Source organism: Hydra vulgaris, chromosome 02 (assembly GCF_038396675.1).
Source record: "Hydra vulgaris chromosome 02, alternate assembly HydraT2T_AEP".
Taxonomy (NCBI): domain Eukaryota; kingdom Metazoa; phylum Cnidaria; class Hydrozoa; order Anthoathecata; family Hydridae; genus Hydra; species Hydra vulgaris.
The window spans coordinates 55651473-55670337 of record NC_088921.1 but is presented as its reverse complement, the minus strand read 5'-3'; the positions used below and the strand labels follow the sequence as shown (position 1 = coordinate 55670337).

Sequence of the window (18865 nt, the reverse complement as noted above, 5' to 3'; positions counted from 1 at the left end):
AAATTAATTTAAGATACTAAGGAATTTAGTTGAGAATATATTAGGAAAATTATTTAGGATATTATTAAGAAAATTATTTAGGATATTATTAAGAAAATTATTTAAGATATTATTGAGAATTGAGGTCATAAGATTCATTTATTAAGTATAATTGTACACAAAGTTATTTAAGTTAATATATAAAGTTGAAGTCAAAGGTAAATTATTATTTATTATTATATTTGCTACGAGGGTTCAATTTGACTGGACATTTTGTTGATACGAGGTTTTATTGTTTCATTCATCGAGGTCTCAATTTGAAAAGTCCATACAGTTGTAATTGAAGCCATATACCATTTATATATATAATATTGTTATTTATTTCTTTTCTTAATCTTATTATGTCTAATCTTGCTAATAAACGTAGAGGACGAACGGTGGTCGTCAATTCAGTCAGACGAGTTTTCGAGCAAGCTAACAACCTTATGGTTGGTGGTTTGCACGAGGATTGCTTGAATGAGTTGACGAGTCTGAAAAATATAGCCATCGATAAGTATTTGAAAATTACACAGTTTGATTGCGATATATCATCGTTGATTGAGGTGGATGAGGAGTTAGAACAAGAAGAAATTACGAGTACAGAGTTTACCATTTTTTATAAGCGATCTATTTTAAGTATAGAAAATTTTATTAATATAAATAATGTAGATAATATAAGTTCAAATAAGTTTATTAGCAAGACAGTCAAGCTTACCGCTCTTAAATTAGAAATCTTTGACGGTAAACAAGAAAATTGGCAAACTTTTTATGAAAATTTTGATTGCGCTATAAATAAGAATATGGAATTGTCTGATATACAAAAAATGACTTATCTTAGAAATTTAGTTAAAGGCCAGGCGTTATCTGCAATTACAGGATTAACCTTATCTAATGAAAACTATTCAGTAGCTTTGAATATATTAAAAAAATAGATTTTCCAATAAGCAATTATTAATTTCAATTCATATGAAAAAATTGTTATCACTAGAAAAAATTAAGGATGTTAAAAATATAAGCGAATAACGAAAAATGTTTGATACAATAGAAATACAAATTCGGAGTTTAGAAAATTTATCAGTAAATGAAAATATGTATGGATCAATTTTAATTCCTATCTTATTAGAAAAATTACCAAAGGAATTAAATTTAATTATAAATAGAGAATTAAACGGAAGTCAAGCTTGGAATATATTTAACGTTTTAGAAATACTAAAAAATGAAATAAGTGCCAGAGAAAATACGCGTAGTAATTATGAAAATTTTAGAAATCCCATAACTGCAAATACTTTATACGCTAACGGGACAGATAATCGGTTTAGTAACAAGTTTAACCAGAATTTGAGGCAAAATAATTTCCGTAATCAAAATTTTTCTACAAATTTAATTAGGGGAGAGTTGCCGAAATTGGAACAGCTCCTTAATTGGAACACTTAGCTTTATTAAGAAACTGGAACTTATTCTACTTTCATGAATATTTTTTCATGTAAAGAAAATAATTTTCTTTATTTTTTGAAACATCTAGTATTTAAACTTAAAAACTGCAAGTATGTGAATAAAATTACTTTTTTTTAAAGAAAAAAATTTTTGCGATCTAATTTTATCGTTGCATTTAAACGATTACAGAAGCTTAACGATATTGAGTTTGATGATAATTTTTTTAGAATTTTAAATTTTAAGGGTTTCAAGTCTATGTGATATTAAGAGCTTATATCGTAAGTTGTTACTTGTATGTAAATATTTTGCTACAACACCATGGTCCTATGTTGCCCAGAATGGAACTTCAAAAGTTGCCGTAATTGAAACGATATCATCTCATAACACGCTACTTGACGTCCGAATTATCAGAAAATTTCATTAGTCCGACTGTATAATATTTTTTAAAGCGAATTTCTTTTATAGACATAGAATTATTGTTAGACATTTGTTGCTTTTTTGGAATTGGTATTTAGTCTTGCTTTAAAGTATGAAATGATTTTTCACAAAAAATTTTTCATAGTCTAAAGTCTAGTCATAGTCTAAGGATATAAAGTTGATTGTAAACATCGTATACTTTAATTAACAAATCATTTTATCTTTTAGTAAAAAATAAAATGTAAAAGTTTTACAAAAGTTATACATTTCTATTTAACGGATAAACTTGTAAGACAACATAAAGTATATACCCAGCATAAGTTTTTTACTGTATATAGAAGTTAATATATAAAGTTGCAAACTTTATATAGTTTATATAGATTTTGATTTATATAGTTAATGATTAACTAAACAAAAATGATGAAAAATAATGATTATATAATGAGTATATAATTAACTTAATCATATATGAATAACAAATAAATATATGAAAAAATAAGCCTGTAATAAGATTATAAAACTCTCCTTATGTATCTTCATAGTAATTTGCTTTTATTTTAGATGCAAACACCACGAAAATATGGAAAATGGAAAGTAGACAACTGGAAAAAGGCTGTTGAAGCAATAAAACAAGGAGAAATCAGCTTAAATGAAGCCACTTATGAATTTTGTATTCCAAAAGCAACTTTGTCAAGGCATATAAATGAAAAAAACAAAGTTGCTGTTGCAAATGTGAAATTTCATGGTCGACTTACCACCTTACCTAATGAAATTGAAACAGAACTAGCTGATCACTGTTTATTATTAGAATCGATGTACTTTGGATTAAGGATTAATGATCTTCGTCGTCTAGCATTTGATATTGCGGAAGCTAACAACATCACACACAATTTTAACAAACAAACACGAACGGCAGGAAAAAAGTGGTATTATGCATTTATGCAAAGGCACCCACAACTGTCGCTTTGTGGGCCTGAATCAACATCAATTGCACGTGCACAAGGTTTTAATAAAGAGCGAGTGCAATCTTTCTTTAATTTACTTTCAAAGTTATACATGGAAGAAAAGTTAACTCCAGACAGACTTTATAATATGGATGAAACTAGTTTATCAACAGTACAAGATGGTCAGATAAAAATTATTAGTGCAAGGGGCAAAAAACGAGTTGGAATTATGACTAGTAGTGAATGAGGAAATTCAGTAACAGCTGTAGTTTGTGTATCTGCAGCAGGATTTTATGTTCCACCGATGTTAATATATAAACGCAAAAGAATGAAGCCAGAAATAACAAATGGTGCACCTCCAGGAACTGTATTTAGTACTCAAGAGAAAGGATGGATGTCAAATGAAGGTTTTTTAGATTGGCTCAATCATTTCATTAAAGTTGTTAAACCTTTAAAACAATCAAAAGTTTTGTTGATACTTGATGGTCATGTTACACATTCAAAAAATTTGGCAGCGATATATCTAGCACGAAATGCTGGAGTGCGTATGGTATCACTACCTCCCCATACTACACACAGACTGCAACCATTAGACGTTGCGTTCTTTGGACCACTTGGTACATACTATGATGAAGCTATGCGAAAATGGATGCGGTCACATATATCACAACCAGTAACAACTTGGCAAGTTGCAGAATTATTTGGTGACGCATATAGTCAGGCAGCATCATTGAGAATTGCTATGAAAGGATTTCAGGCTAGTGGGTTGTGGCCTTTTGACATAAATGTATTTACTGATTCTGATTTTACAGCCTCTTCATTTACTGATGTTGGTCCTTCAAACAATCTTCAGTCATCTGAAAGTATAGATGGGATGACAAAACTATCTACAGATAAATCAAGTGAAAAAAAATTAAAATGTCATGTTTCAGTTTCAACTTTGTCTCTTTTGCCAGTAGTTTCACTTGAAGTAAAAAACAAAAAAAGAAGATCACGAACAACTCAGGCGGCTGATCTTACAAGCTCCCCATATAGACGTGCTCTAGAAATTACACCAAGAAATCAAAAGCACACACTAAATCAAATAGCTTCCAAACAAATTAAAAAATCTACAAAAAAAAAGCTCACACTAAATCCAATAACTGCCAAACTATTGCAAAAACCACAGGAAAGCAAAGTAGCACTTGACTCAATCACCATGGACCAAATGAAATTGAGCACATCAAATAAAATCACCATCGTCACCACAGCACACCACATATCACCACTACCATTCCAAGTGCAGAAGCTGCAAGAAAAAAAGACTTATGAATTGCGAAAAAAAGATTAAATATTTGTTGTAATTTTTATTTGTTATTATATCTTTTAAATATCTTTTATTAAAAAGCTAATCAATTAATTTTTCCTTTGAGCCATAAGTTTTATAGCTGTAATTTATTCAAATATTAGAACTGTTCTAATTAAAGAATATGTGTGTTCAATTCAAGGAGACCAGTTGCCTTTATTGGAACAAAATGGTGCCTTGAAAAATCAAAGTTTATATCCAATAAGGGTGCGATCAATAGAGTCGAATCATTAATAAAAGCATAGTAGGGTTGTATATCTATATTATCTAATTCATAAATGTTTTCATAGTTAAGCCATCTTTGGTTAATAAATATTTTTTCCTAAAGTGTTCCAATTAAGGGAACTCTCCCCTACATGTGTTTATTGTTTAAAAAATCATAAATCTCATTATTGTAACTTAGTGACTGATGTTTTAGCTAGAAAAAATATTTTAATTGAAAAAAGATGTTGCTTTCGTTGCCTACGCGAAAGTCACTCGAGTAAAAATTGTAGATCAAATTTTCGATGTTTTAAGTGTGACAAGCCTCACCATATATCTATTTGTGATAGTTTTAAAGAGAATAATAAATTTGATAATAACTCTAAAACAGGACAGTTAACAGCTGTTGCTGATGTTTCTTCTAAAATTAATCAACGTGTTTTACTCCAGACAGTCTGGGTAAAGTCAAAAATAATAAGTCCCGACTTAATTATTGCCGTCTACTCTTTGATAACTGTTCCCAATTAAGTTACAATACGCCTTCATTATGTAAAAAATTAAATTTAAAAATAATAGATTCTAAAGAAATTAATATCAAAACTTTTGGAAATAATAATACAAATGAAATTTTAGATAGAGTTAAAGTTTATGTTCAAGGTATAATAATGGAAATAATAATACAAATGAAATTTTAGAAAGAGTTAAAGTTTATGTTCAAGGTAATGACGGAGATGATATTGAAATTATATGTTTTTTAAGTTCTGATCCAATATTGGTAAGTCGATTACTAAATTCTATTCACGTTGACAATTTAAGTTTTTGCTCTGATTCTGTAATTAAATGTTTTAGTTTTTATAAAAAATGTCGTTCCCGGCTAGGTGAAGCTGGTTTTAATTTAAGAAAATTTGAATCTAATTCGGTCGAGTCAGATACGTTAATAAATGAAACGAATTTTCAGAGTGAAAGTATTACTAAAGTGTTAGGTTTAACATGGAACAAGAAATTAGATTTATTTATTTTTTCATTTTCTGAGTTATTTAAGATTGCCGTCCCTTTTCCAACAAAAAGAGACGTGCTTAGTTTTACAGCAAGTTTTTCGATCCCATGGGACTAATAAACCCAGAAATTGTTCGTTTAAAAATTTTATTTCAACAAATTTGTATATCTAAAATAGGATGGGATTGTAAAATTAATAAAGATTTATTAAAAGTATGGCAAGATATTTATAAGGATTTAGGTTTTGTACAATCGATTTGTGTACCTAGATGTTATTTTTTTTCGAAATCGAGTGCAAGTTGCACGCGATTTGAACTTTATGGTTTTAGTGATGCTAGTTTAAAAGCCTTTGGGTGTTGTATATAATTAAGATGTATTTTTAATGAGAACGAACAGTGTTCCTCTCTTGTTACTTCAAAATCTAGAATAGCCTCGCTAAGTAAATGCACAATACCTCAATTAGAATTAAAAAGTTGCTTACTGCTTGCAACACTTATTTCAAAAGTAGTTAAGGAACTCTCAACAATTATTCTTATTTCTAAAATTAAATTATTTTCAGATTCTTATATTTGCTTACATTGGATAAAAAATTCTAATAAAATTTATAAAATATTTATTCAAAACCGTCTTGAAAAAATTAGAGATTTGACTTTTCCTTTTGGGATTTCGTCGAAACATATCGTAATCCGCAGGATTACGATATGCTATATGCATTACGCTATATGCGGATTACGATATGCACGAGGTGCTAGTATTGAAAATTTAACTAATAATCAGTTATGGTTTAATCGACCCAAATTTCTTTATACTTCAGAGATTTGGCCTTCCTTTGATCAAAATAAATTAATATACCCTCCAGAGGAAACAAAAATATTACTAATAACTAATGAATCGTACATAGACTTAAAATATATTGATATAACTAATTTTAATTCATACTCCCGTTTAATACGAGTAACTGCTTATATTCTAAAATTCGTATCTTGCTTAAAAAATACGCAAGTACGAAATAGCAATCTTTTACTTTCTCCTTTTGAATTAAGAAACGCCAAAATAATTTGGATTAAATTTATCCAACAAAATATATATAGTTTTAAGAATTATAAACAACTAAAAAATGATTTATTTTCTTTGATAGCGAAGGAATAATAAGATGTAGGGGGCGATTGGGAAATGCTCCAATTAGTTACAATATTAAATTTCCAATATTTCTTCCAAAGGAAAGTCTATTTACTGAATTAATTATTTTACATTGTCATGAAAGTGTTAGGCACAACGGCGTAAAAGAAACGCTAAACCAAATAAGATTGGAATTTTGGACACTAAAAGTTAGAAATTTAATTCAAAAATTAATTAAAAAATATTTTTTGTGTCGAAGGTACGAAGGCAAAACTTAGAGTTATCCTAATGTTCTTCCGTTACCTTTAAGTAGAGTAAACGATGATTATGTTTTTAAGTACACAGGAATTGATTACTGTGGACCATTATTTGTGAAAAATATATATTCTGAAGGAGAAATATTTAAGTGTTGGATACTTTTAGCTTCTTGTGCTAGTACACGTTTTATACATTTAGATTTAGTTCCTGATTGTTCAGCTTTGGCGTGTATTCGAGGGTTGCGAAGACTCATTAGCGAATTTGGCGCATCCTACAAAATTATTAGCGATAATGGATCGTGTTTTACAGCCGATGAAACACAACAATTTACATCCTCAAGAGGCATTTTATGGCACTTCAATGTTGCAGCCGCTCCGTGGTGGGGAGGATTCTTTGAACGTATGGTACGTTCAGTTAAGAGAGTTCTTTGAAAAATATTGAAAACTGCAAGATTGTCTTACGAAGAAGTACTCACAATTCTTGCAGAAATCGAAGTCGTTACGAATAATTGTCCGTTAACGTTTTCGTATGAAGAACCGGGAGACGAACCTTTATCTCCAAATCATCTCGTGTTTGGCAAAAGAATAAGTTCAGAAACATTATTAATAAAAAACGGTTATGTAAATATGGACATAAAAAAGCGCGTTGTATATAGAAACTCTATTTTAGAACATTTTTGGAATAGGTGGCGCAATGAATATTTAACAGAGCTTCGCGAATTTCATAAAAGTTAAAATAAACGTGGAAGTAAAAATATTATAAATAAAGGCGATGTAGTGACAATCCAAGATTTAAATTTGGTTCGTGGTTTATGGAAAATAGGCATTGTTGAAAAACTTTTACCGTCAACAGACGGACAAGTGCGTGCAGCAAATGTACGATGTATCTCCGCTGGAAAAATTATGTATTTGACTCGTCCAGTTAACAAATTGTGTTTTAGGAAGAAAGTAAAGTTATTTCTGTCGAAATTACGTTTGTAAATGAAAGTAACATTAAGCTATTCGTGACTACTGTTGGTGGCGGGAGTGTTGCGCTAATCAAATCGTAATAAACGTAAATCATTTAGATTGGCTGTTTGTATATAACAATTAATGTCCCCCTTGGGAATTTGTATAAATAGCGAGTTTATTGAAGTCTCGCTCTCTTGGAGTAACCTATCAAACAACAACGGACTCGAGCAACTCTAGCAGTGATCTACAATCTTTTTTGTGTTTATCGCATATTTGTATAATAATATTATTTAATATATTAATAAATTGAACTCGTTGTACAATACCACTCTTAAGTACTACAACAACTTCGCCAGCTTTAAGGAATTCAGAGAATATAATGCTTAGTAGGATAACAAAGCCTGCAGCATCGAGAGTGTTATCAACTAACTTTTATAACTTTAAACAAATGAGTAAGCTACGTTAAACTTTTTTTATTTAAATGAGTTTTGGTTCTATACTTGATTCCAATACTTTTGGTAGCTTTGGTCTAGATGCAGTTAATATGTTGTTTCTATGTGATCAAGAATCATCGTCAAGAAAAACATCTCTTTATTTTAACTTGATCAAAAAAAAAAAGAAAAAAAAGAGCATGTCTTTTGATTATAACTTGATTAATAAAATTTGTGGGTAGAGAAAATTTTTTGGAGAGTGAATAAAAACAATCCATATCACTTCTTTTATACATTGAGGCATATTCGTTTAGACGCATCAATTTTTTTCTCTTTATCTTGATTTTTTTCTATGTATTGTCAACTGATATGCATGGAAGTTATTATCAAAATAATTGTTGTGTTGTGGGCTAATAAAAATCACAAAAAATTTTTTTCTAACTTGTCTTTATTAACATGAGAGTATGTTTGATATACAAAAGCACATTTTTTAATTGGAATATATCTATAGACGCAGTCATATTTTTGACATTAAAAGATGGAAATTAGTAATGCGTACGTCCTCCATTACATTGGATCACCTCAAAAATTCTGCCTTTCATTAACTCCACTAGTCGTTGAAGTGTAGTTTGATCCAACTCGGACCAAGCTTCAAGGATTTTACACTTTAACTCAGTAACAGTTTTAAATTGGTGTCCGGCTGCTTTAGCGTCATAAACTTTTCTTGATAGCATTTCCCACACTTTCTCGATTGGATTTAAGTCCGGGCTACAAGCTGGCCATTCGAGAACCGGGATGTTGTGGTTTTTAAATCATTTCATAGAATACCTAGATGTGTGAATTGCAGCATTATCTTGCTGAAATATGGCATTATCGTCCATGTTTTCATCCATATAAGTTATGAGAACATCATCCAACATTTCTGTATACTTTATTGAGTTCTTTTTAGGTAAACCACAACACAGTCAATTTTCCTGAATAAGAAAATCCACCCCAAATCATTAAACTTCCTCCTCCATAATTTCGTTTTGTTTGTGGGTCATTTATTCCTCTTAGATCATGCCAATAACAACTGTAAGAGTCCGGACCATCTAAATTAAACTTTTTTTCTTCTGAAAATATTACGTTTTGCCACTCATGAGTCCAATGCATATGGTTTTTAGCAAACTGTAATCTAGCAATTTTGTGGTGTTTTTTTAACATTGGTTTTTGGTGTAGTTTCTTCCACTTTACATTTGGTGTTGTACGTAGAATATGTGCAACATGTTTATTGGTGACAGGCAATAATAATTTATCCTTTATTTGTGTTGCATTCAATTTATTTTTGGTTGCTTCGAAGCGAATTCGATTAATTTGCCGATTTGTTAATACTTTGTTGCCGTTTGTTGCTTTTTTTACACCGTAATTGTCACCTTTTGCAATGTAGTTTCGTACAACATGGTCAGATATTCCAATTTTTCTTGCTATTTCTCGTATAGAAAGTGCTGGTGAGATTTCTGAGCCACGTTATACATTAATTTGTATTTTTTCGGCATCTGTCAAATACTTTCCTTTAGGCATTTCGTAAAATGCAATAAAAATGATACTGGCAGAACAAAAGATCAAATTACACTAAAATTTATCAATTTATTTGTGTAAAAGTGATTAAAAATCAATAATTACCGTTATTAACCTGATTGCGTCTATAGATAAATTCCAATTAAAAAATGTGCTTTTGTATATCAAACATACTCTCATGTTAATAAAGACACATAGAAAAAATTTTATTGTGGTTTTTATTAGCCATATTTGGTTTTTATTAGCCATATATGGTTTTTATTAGCCATTATTGTGGTTTTTATTACACAACAATTATTTTGATAATAACTTGCATGCATATCAGTTGACAATACATAGAAAAAAATCAAGATAAAGAGAAAAAAATTGATGCGTCTAAACGAATATGCCTCAGTGTATTTAAAATTAGTTTGTTATACTTGAACCAATACAACACTCTTTCGTCATTCGTAGTCGAAAATGGTTAAAATCATTATTAGAGGCTTAAGCTGATACCATCAACAACAACATGATATCTTTTAAATTTGAGACTCTACATAAGCTCTTAATTCATTTTTATTGTAATTTAATTGTTGCTTCAAACCTCATTTTACAAATATCAACAAAAACCGTTTTTTTCTATTTAGCTTCAACAAAATTACAAAATTATCAGAAAATTAAAATTACCATTTTAAGCCAAAACGTTAAAGTTTTATTAATTTAATAAAACGGTAATAAAATTTATATCAAATACGGTTTCATTAGCCAAAAATACACAAGGTTTTGGTAAACTTAATTTATTTTATAAAAAACTTACAACAACTATGTATAAATATTAAACAATAATAAAATATTAATAAATATTTTTTTATAAACAACAACTTATGAATATTTACAATTGACAAGTATTTAAAAACAATACGTTCACATTTGTTAAAACAAAAATAAAAATAAAAAAGTTAATTCTATTCGAATAAAAGTAAAATCTATTAGAATCTATTATACAGTTATTTAAATATATATGAATAGGTTATATGAATAGATTAACAATTTAGCTTAATAAAAAAATGCTAACATCTTTTTTTTATGAAAAATTCTTTTAATTAAAAATTGCATAAACTATAAACAATAGTATTTATCAGTGACGGATTCAGAAATTTTTGGTGAAGAGGAAAGGGGGGGGGGGAAAGGATGTTGAAATATTCTTGTGTTTTGTATGACGTTTGCGTGTCCTAAAAAAAAAACTCGGCTATTTCTAAAAACCCTCTGGATCCGTCACTGGTATTTATATATGTATATAAATATAATTTTTTATAACATCATTTATATAAATCTTCATAACATTTTAATATAATTTTTTATAAGAAATTAGAGTTATTGCAAATATTTGTGTGATTTTTTGACCTTTCAAAAATATAAAACTATTAAAAAACATGTAGCTTTTAAATCTTTGTATTTTTTTACTTTAAGTTAAATAATCGTAAGAACATTCGTTTCAAGCAAAAAATCTTTCTTAACAATGATGCAAATATTTCTTAACAATGATAATTCCTAATCAATCTAATAAAAAATCAATCACACAAATAGTCAGTTTATATAAAAGTTTAATAAGGTCAGACCTTTTACTTTGTCCGAATTATCTTCAAAAAAACTTTTATTTAATCTACTAGTCTAAAATTTTCCCAATGATCAAACATGTATAAACAGACAAAAGTAGTTTTAATTAAGCTTCAATCCAGTTAGGTCTTAGGTTTAATTGTATTTAGAATGTTATTTGTGGCAGAATAGGTTTCATACGAAAGTTTTGCAGCAATTTGTTGTTCACGAAAACGCTGTTGGGCAAGTGAATTAAGACGCTCATATCTATTGCTTCTAAAAAATATATTTATATAATTATTACACAGGTCAACAACAACAAAAAATTTTCTGGTGCCGAGCAAACAATTGGTCTTTTGTATAGCATTTCTCATTTTGATTTCAAATATGCAACTCTTTTTTTACCATCACGTCAAGTTGTAAAGATATTTAGGTTCAAATCTTAAGTATTTAGGGTAAAGTCCTTAATATTGTCGAAAAAAAAGTTATTCAAAAGTATGTCAACCTGGGTCTCAAAAGAAGCGTATTTTCATAGAGATTTAATATAAATATTTAATATAAAGAAAATATAAATATTTTTCCTTAAAATTCATTGACAAAAAAATTATGTGAAAAAATGCTAAAGACTTTAAAAAAAAAATTTCAACAAAATGTTATTCAGCAATAATACAAAAAATACTTTTTTTTATTACAAATGAATAACATTTTTAAAATCTCTATGAAAATACGCTTCTTTTGAGACCCAGGTTGACATACTTTTGAATAACTTTTTTTTTCGACAATATTAGGGACTTTACTCTAAATTCTTAAGATTTGAACCTAAATACCTTTACAACTTGACGTGATGGTAAAAAAAAAAATTGCATATTTGAAATCAAAATGAGAAATGCTATACAAAAAACAAATTGTTTGCTCGGCACCAGAAAAATTTTGTTGTTGTTGTTGACCTGTGTTATTTTTATATATATATATATATATAAAACATAAATATGTATATATATATATTATATATATATATATATATATATATATATATATATATATATATATATATATATATATATATATATAAATAAGGTTTTATATGTATATATAAATAGGCTTATCATAATTTAGAAGTTGTAAACCAGGTCAGGTAGGGGTTTTGGCGGGGGAGAGGGGGGAGACTTTAGGCAAAGGGGGTGTTTAGAAAGAGGTATCGGTGAGGTATGTGTGTGTGGATATGAGGAGGAAGGGGGGAAGGGGAAGAGGTGTTGCAAAATGCTGAAATAAATGACCAGAGAGGGAGGAAGGGGAAAGAAAGTGTTTTTTTGTGCTTCAAAAAACAGTGGTACTCTGTAACTAGGTTTCATGAAACTATATATATAAAAAAGGAAGAGCTTAATTGCTCCATTACTCAACTGCTGAAGAGATCTAAAGCAAAGAAACAACACCAAAATATTTTTTTATTACTTGTTTAGTCTAACAAAAGAAACATGAGAAAAAAACTATTCACTGTTATTATATGAGCTATACTTTTCAGAAGAAAGTAATTTTTCAAGCAAGTTATAATTTTTTGTAACCTTTTGATGCAAAAAATATTTTTGCACTTGACATCTCATCAAAAAGACTGTTTATATTATTTTTTGTTGATCATCTGAATCATGTATATTGTTTATAGCTTCAGCAGATTGTTCAATCTTCCACTTAAATACGTGATCCATGTCCATGTCTAATCCATGAAAAAATCTCAGCCCCACCAAAACTACTTTCCCACAGATCATTATAAGAGATACATTGTTTATAAAAAGAATTTACCTTTGTCATAAATGTATTAACACCCTGGGCACTAAATTTTTTAAGCAACTGTTTTGCTCCTTGTGGGACAAAATTACTATTCATTCTTTCCTCAAGATTAGATTTTAATTTTTTAGTTCCAAAATAATGTCTGTTGCATTTGATTGACTTTTTTCCATAACTAATACACTTTTATTAAAATTATTTATCTATCCATGCACAAACCAGAAATATGCTCACCTGTTTCACTTTCAAAAAATGCTTGCAAAGCGCGTGGGCAGTTTTCTTGAGAAATAAAATGACTTCAGTGCTTCAAACATATACAAAATTCTTTCAATTGCGGGTAACAGAGAAAGAAATCTAGTACTTCCATGCTAGATTATTTTTCTATATTCCACATTAACAAAATCACAAAATTCCTTTAGCTCAGTTACTCAAACTGTGTAGACATGAAAATACTTATATATTTTACAAAAGCTTCAATTTCAATTGGAAGATCATCCACATCAGATTGAAGTGTATTGTGCACAATATATGCACCACAAGCAATGCCAACAATATTAACACCAAGTTCTTGTTTGAGTCTGTTGTAAACATTATTCTTGCAACATTCACATGCAACATTTGTGTTGCAATTGTCAGCAAAAAAAGCAGCTATTTTTTTATTAACTTTATGGCGCTGCACTACTGAAATTAGCTTATCAGTCAATATTTTAGACATTTCACCATCAACAGATTCAAAATCCAGAAGTTTTACTTTGACACCTTCCAGTGGTAAAAAGCAACAACTGGTGATAGTTTTACTTCTTTTCTATTTGATGTGTCATTAGAAACACTTACCAAGTGTGTCTTCTGTAAGTCATTATGTAACTCTTTTACAGATAAAGGTGCAAGAACATTTAAAATTATTGCTTGACATTTCTTACAGCACCAAATTTTGGTTCAAAAAATTTTGAGATTAGTTTTGAACTACAGTCAGGCTTTTTGAAGCTCAAATCATGCATTGCTGTGTGAAAAGCAAGTGTAGCCTCCTTCGCTGCAATAATTAAATCAGCTTCATTGGGTCACTCATTTAAAAAAAATCCGTTTATAGATGAAGAACATGCGGCAGCCAAAACTTCAGCTTTGTGTTTGGCACACTTTATATGGATTTTAATATCTGCTCGTCCACCATGTGCAACAGAAAATTTTGTTAAACAATGCTGACAAAGCACTTTGTTATCCTCACCAATAATTTTTTTCACAAATCTTTTGGGAGTTCATATGTGAATTTGCAATTTCTTTTTGGCATATTAAACAAACAAAAAAATCACACATTCTTATACATATACACTAATAAAGTCAACCGTTAGCGTTATTTAAGATGATACAAAATTTGACTTTGAATTCTTGATAAAACACAGACCTAGAAAGTAATTGTTAGTATTTGTATTAGTATCAAAATATTACGAATTTTGTAGTCTCCACTTTATTAAAAATTCAAAATTATGATTTTGTTCAGGACATGAATGACAATGAAAAAAAAATCCTTATTTTTCTGAAAACAATATATATATATATATATATTTATATATTTATATATATATATATATATATATATATATATATATATATATATATATATATATATATATATATATATATATATATATATATATATATATATATAAACTATTTATGCACATTTATATGAGCTCATATATTATAAGTTTACCTTACTAAGCATGCAAGAATATATATATATATATATATATATATATATATATATATATATATATATATATATATATATATATATATATATATATATATATATACAGTGGCGAGCAAAATAATAGGTGCGAACCAAAAATTAACAAATACAAGAATATCTTTGAAACAAATAAAATAAAAATTTGAATTTTTATTAGAACTTATATTTTATTACATAAATAAACAGAAATTAATAAAAATTAAGTTATTAAATATATATAATATATTTTAATTTAAAAAAAATAAATTCCACACCGAGCAAAATAATAGGTGTAAAATAAAAAATGAAGATGGAAGTCAATAGGGTTGCAAATTATTAATATTTTGTTGCATACCCTTTATTTTTTAATACTTCCGTGCATCTTGACGGCATTGAATCCACTAGTTTTCTGCAAACTTCTACAGGAATGCTGTACCAAGCCTCCTGGAGCATCATCCACAGTTCATTTCTATTTTTTGGATTTTGTCCAAGATCCGGTGACTGAGGTGGCCATTCTAAAACTTTTACATTATTGGTCGTAAACCACTCTTTCGCAGCTTTGGATGTATGTTTTGGGTCGCAGTCCTGTTGGAAATGCCAAATTATCGGCATATTTTCTTCGGCAAATGGCAACATGACATTATTTAGTATGTCTACGTACATGACATTATTTAGTATGTCTTAGTTTCATCACTCCACAAAATATTATGCCATTTTTTGGTCATATCTGGTCCCCGCCAAGCAATATGATTTTTTGCAAAAATTTTTCTTTTCATAATGTTCTTTCTACCAAGTAATGGTACTTTCCTCAGAGTTCGAGCTGGCAACTTACTTTCTAAAAGCCTTCTTCTAACTGTCCAAACACTAATATTTTCATTAATTTCATTAAAAATTTTTGTTGCTGGCTTGAATGGGTCTTTTTTTGAAATAATTGTAATGTGATCATTCGTACGCTGACACGTTTTGCGTGGTCTTCCTCTATTCTCACGTGATTTTTCTGGTTTTAAGGCATTTGTAACTTTATTTTGAGAACATCCCATCGTAACTGAAATTTCCTTGTAATTTTTTCCTTATTTTGTTAAATTTCTAATAAGTTTTCTTTCTATCGCTGTGCAATATTTTCCTCGTCCCATTTTACATCTAATTCTAATTCAATACAAATATGATATGCTATTATTTTATATAAGTTGCATAAATATTTACCTTACCTTTATATCAACAACAAATAAAAATAATAAAATGTTTTTAATCCTACAGCAAACAGGTTAAAATAAACACACACCTATTATTTTGCTCCACCAAATTTGTAGGTTAAATATATAAATAGGGTATTCCCCTCATAAATTTGTAAGAACTTGGAAATATACTGCTCTCTGTTATAATAAAATAAGCATAGTTTGTGTAGCAATCAGTTCCTAGATGTCACTTTATAAAATATACAGTAAAATGTCAATTTAAGTGAAATTTATTACTCACACCTATTATTTTGCTTGCCACTGTATATATATGTATATATATATATATATATATATATATATATATATATATATATATATATATATATATATATATATATATATATATATATATATATATATATATATATATATATATATATATATATATGTTTATGTTTTATATATATAAAAATATATAAGTTTACGTATATATATAAAAACTATTTATGTACATTTATATAAGCTCATATACTATAAACTTACCTTACTAAGCATGCAAGAAACAAATAAATAATTCCCAAAAAGATAACCATAATGGACGATACTAGCGTTTTTGTTCCAAAACACAATATCATTACTGGAAAGGTTGATCTATTTGTAAAAAGATAAACTTTGCACGACATAAAAATGCTGTTGAAAATAATCTTAAAAATAAAGATTTTATGTAACAAAGCATAACGTACATTATATAGATAAGACCTTTTAACCAAAAAGGAAACGAGTTGTCTATCTTTTCACAACATCTTGTTTTACCAGCACACAAGCAACACATGCATTCCATAATAATAATAACCAATCCCCATATACTAGAAAATTTGATTGCATAAATTTAATGCATAAAGTGTAAATTAATTGAAACTTATTTACTAATTATACAAAAAATTTTCATTGAGGCCCTTTTATTTTCAAACAGTGATGTTAGAATGTTGCTAAAACTATGACTAAATAATAAACTGCAATTACATATGTGAAGTGACTGTAAATGAAAATCATATATCAGCACAATGTTAACATTCGTTCTTGTGTGTGAACATGTTAACATCAGAATTTTTAAACTGCTTTATTGCAAAATACACAATACACATACCTAGTAAAAGTTTTAAATATTATTTCAATCAACGGCGATGCAAGTTAATTGCGCAAAACAATTATTATTCAACAAATTATTAATTTTTATTTTATTTTAGTATTTTTCTATAAAAAACTTATTTCTTTTATTTTAAATCATTTCGTTTATCTTTCAAATCTTTTTCAAGAATCTTTGCTGCTCAATGTTTTTTTCTAAGTAAAACTAGAACTAATAGGCTTATGAAGAAATGTTACGGAGAAATGTTACGGAGAAATATTATAGAGAAATGTTACGAAGAAATATTATGGAGAAATGTTACGGAGAAATATTATGGAGAGCTGTTAAAAAAATAATTTTAAGTTATTGTCTTCTGAATTGTTTGCGTCTTTTCAATATCAAATAGTTTGAGCTACTTTTTCCATGATAGACATTTGTACACATTGAATGAAACAGAGACTACCCAGCCAGCACCAGAGACTATTATTAAATAAAGCTGTTTGTATGTAAGTTTTATCTAAATAAATAACTAAAATATATAAATATATATACTAAATATATATAAATAAATAACTATATGGTTGTATGCAGAAGTTCTTGTTTTTAGACACTGCAGTAGTTATAGTTGTATGCATTGTATAATGAAACAACTAATAAGTGATCAGGGCTTGGTAAAATTTTTACCAACCTCAAAATAGGATTAGTTTAAGGCCATGACCGGAAAACATCAAAATTTAACACCACAACCAGGACCATGAAACCAAATGCTTAATAAAATGTTTACCAGCTGTAATAAAAAAAGTGCCACAAATTACGTAATTCTTTTAAAAAAAAAACTAATAACTGAAGCTCAAAACTTAATTAAATCACATCAAAATAAATAAATTAACAAGCATATTGATTAATAAACTTCGCATGCTTTTAACTTTTGAACTCGGTGCTTTAATTTTTTAAAGAAAAATGAAAAAAAAAGATAAATTTATTTTTACTGTAATAGATCTCTATCATATTCAGAAAAATCTGTTGCAACCCAAACCATTTGTTGATAAGGGGGTTATAAAAACAACCATACTGAGCATATTCTCCTTTTAAAGTATGCCTAATAAAATACATACATATTTACTACTACATACTTAGATCTGAATGTATATACATAGTATATTCTATACACTTAAATTTTGATATCTTTATTTAAAGTGCAATCTTCCAATCTCAAACCCTCATTTAATGAATGTATAGAAGCCCATGTCAATCACTATTTTAATATGAGACATAAAATGTAGATAAATACACACACACAAGTAAAATATAAAAATTTATACATCATTAAAACACCAGAGATCACACATTTCTTAGACTCACGATCTGATTCTGTCAGAAGGTATCCACCATTGCTTATGAAAGCTGAAAAAAAAAATATATATATATATACATATTTCTTAAAAGATTTTTTTTTGCAATGTGATTTTGAAATATGACATTTATTTCTTACAAATTCCAGATATCAAACCCCAGATTCGTGCAATTGCTCTTGGAATATTAACCTCTTTCTGATCATTATGAACTACTTGATATTCAGAATTGTTCATCTTTTTCACTCCAGTTTTGTGTGTTTTTTGTTTGGTGGCCATTTTTAAAACTTCACAAATTTTAAGGATGCTGCCCAAATGGGCTATACTATAGTTATACTTTATTTATTACTATATTACTACATATATATATATAATATATAATATATATATATATATATATATATATATATATATATATATATATATATATATATATATAACTATTATAACTTTAAA

General features: G+C 28.2%; 1 protein-coding gene across 2 annotated transcripts; it reads right to left on the bottom strand.

Moving 5' to 3' along the window:
• Window positions 1–11223: 11223 nt before the first annotated feature.
• Window positions 11224–18778, bottom strand: LOC101240358 (calcium channel flower). 2 transcript variants are annotated; one of them, XM_065791422.1, is made up of 5 exons: window positions 18550–18778; window positions 18380–18461; window positions 16675–16797; window positions 16475–16582; window positions 11224–11521 (listed from the first exon to the last, which is right to left on the bottom strand). In XM_065791422.1, exons 1-5 carry the CDS (start codon window positions 18686–18688, stop codon window positions 11389–11391), a joined length of 585 nt encoding a protein of 194 aa, XP_065647494.1. In that variant the 5' UTR covers window positions 18689–18778; the 3' UTR covers window positions 11224–11388. The 2 variants fall into 2 exon arrangements, with proteins under 2 accessions (XP_065647494.1, XP_065647495.1); XM_065791423.1 differs by lacking the exon at window positions 16675–16797.
• Window positions 18779–18865: the final 87 nt, after the last annotated feature.

Bases quoted from the DNA above. Each gene is read 5' to 3' on its own strand.
- LOC101240358 (XM_065791422.1), bottom strand. From the start codon at position 18,688: ATGGCCACCAAACAAAAAACACACAAAACTGGAGTGAAAAAGATGAAC. The intron at 16,583-16,674 runs GTACGTTATGCT...TTTTACAAATAG, and splicing joins AAAGGTCTTATCTATATAAT to ATCAACCTTTCCAGTAATGA. The intron at 11,522-16,474 runs GTAAGTTTATAG...TATATTTTTTAG, and splicing joins TTTCTTGCATGCTTAGTAAG to AAGCAATAGATATGAGCGTC.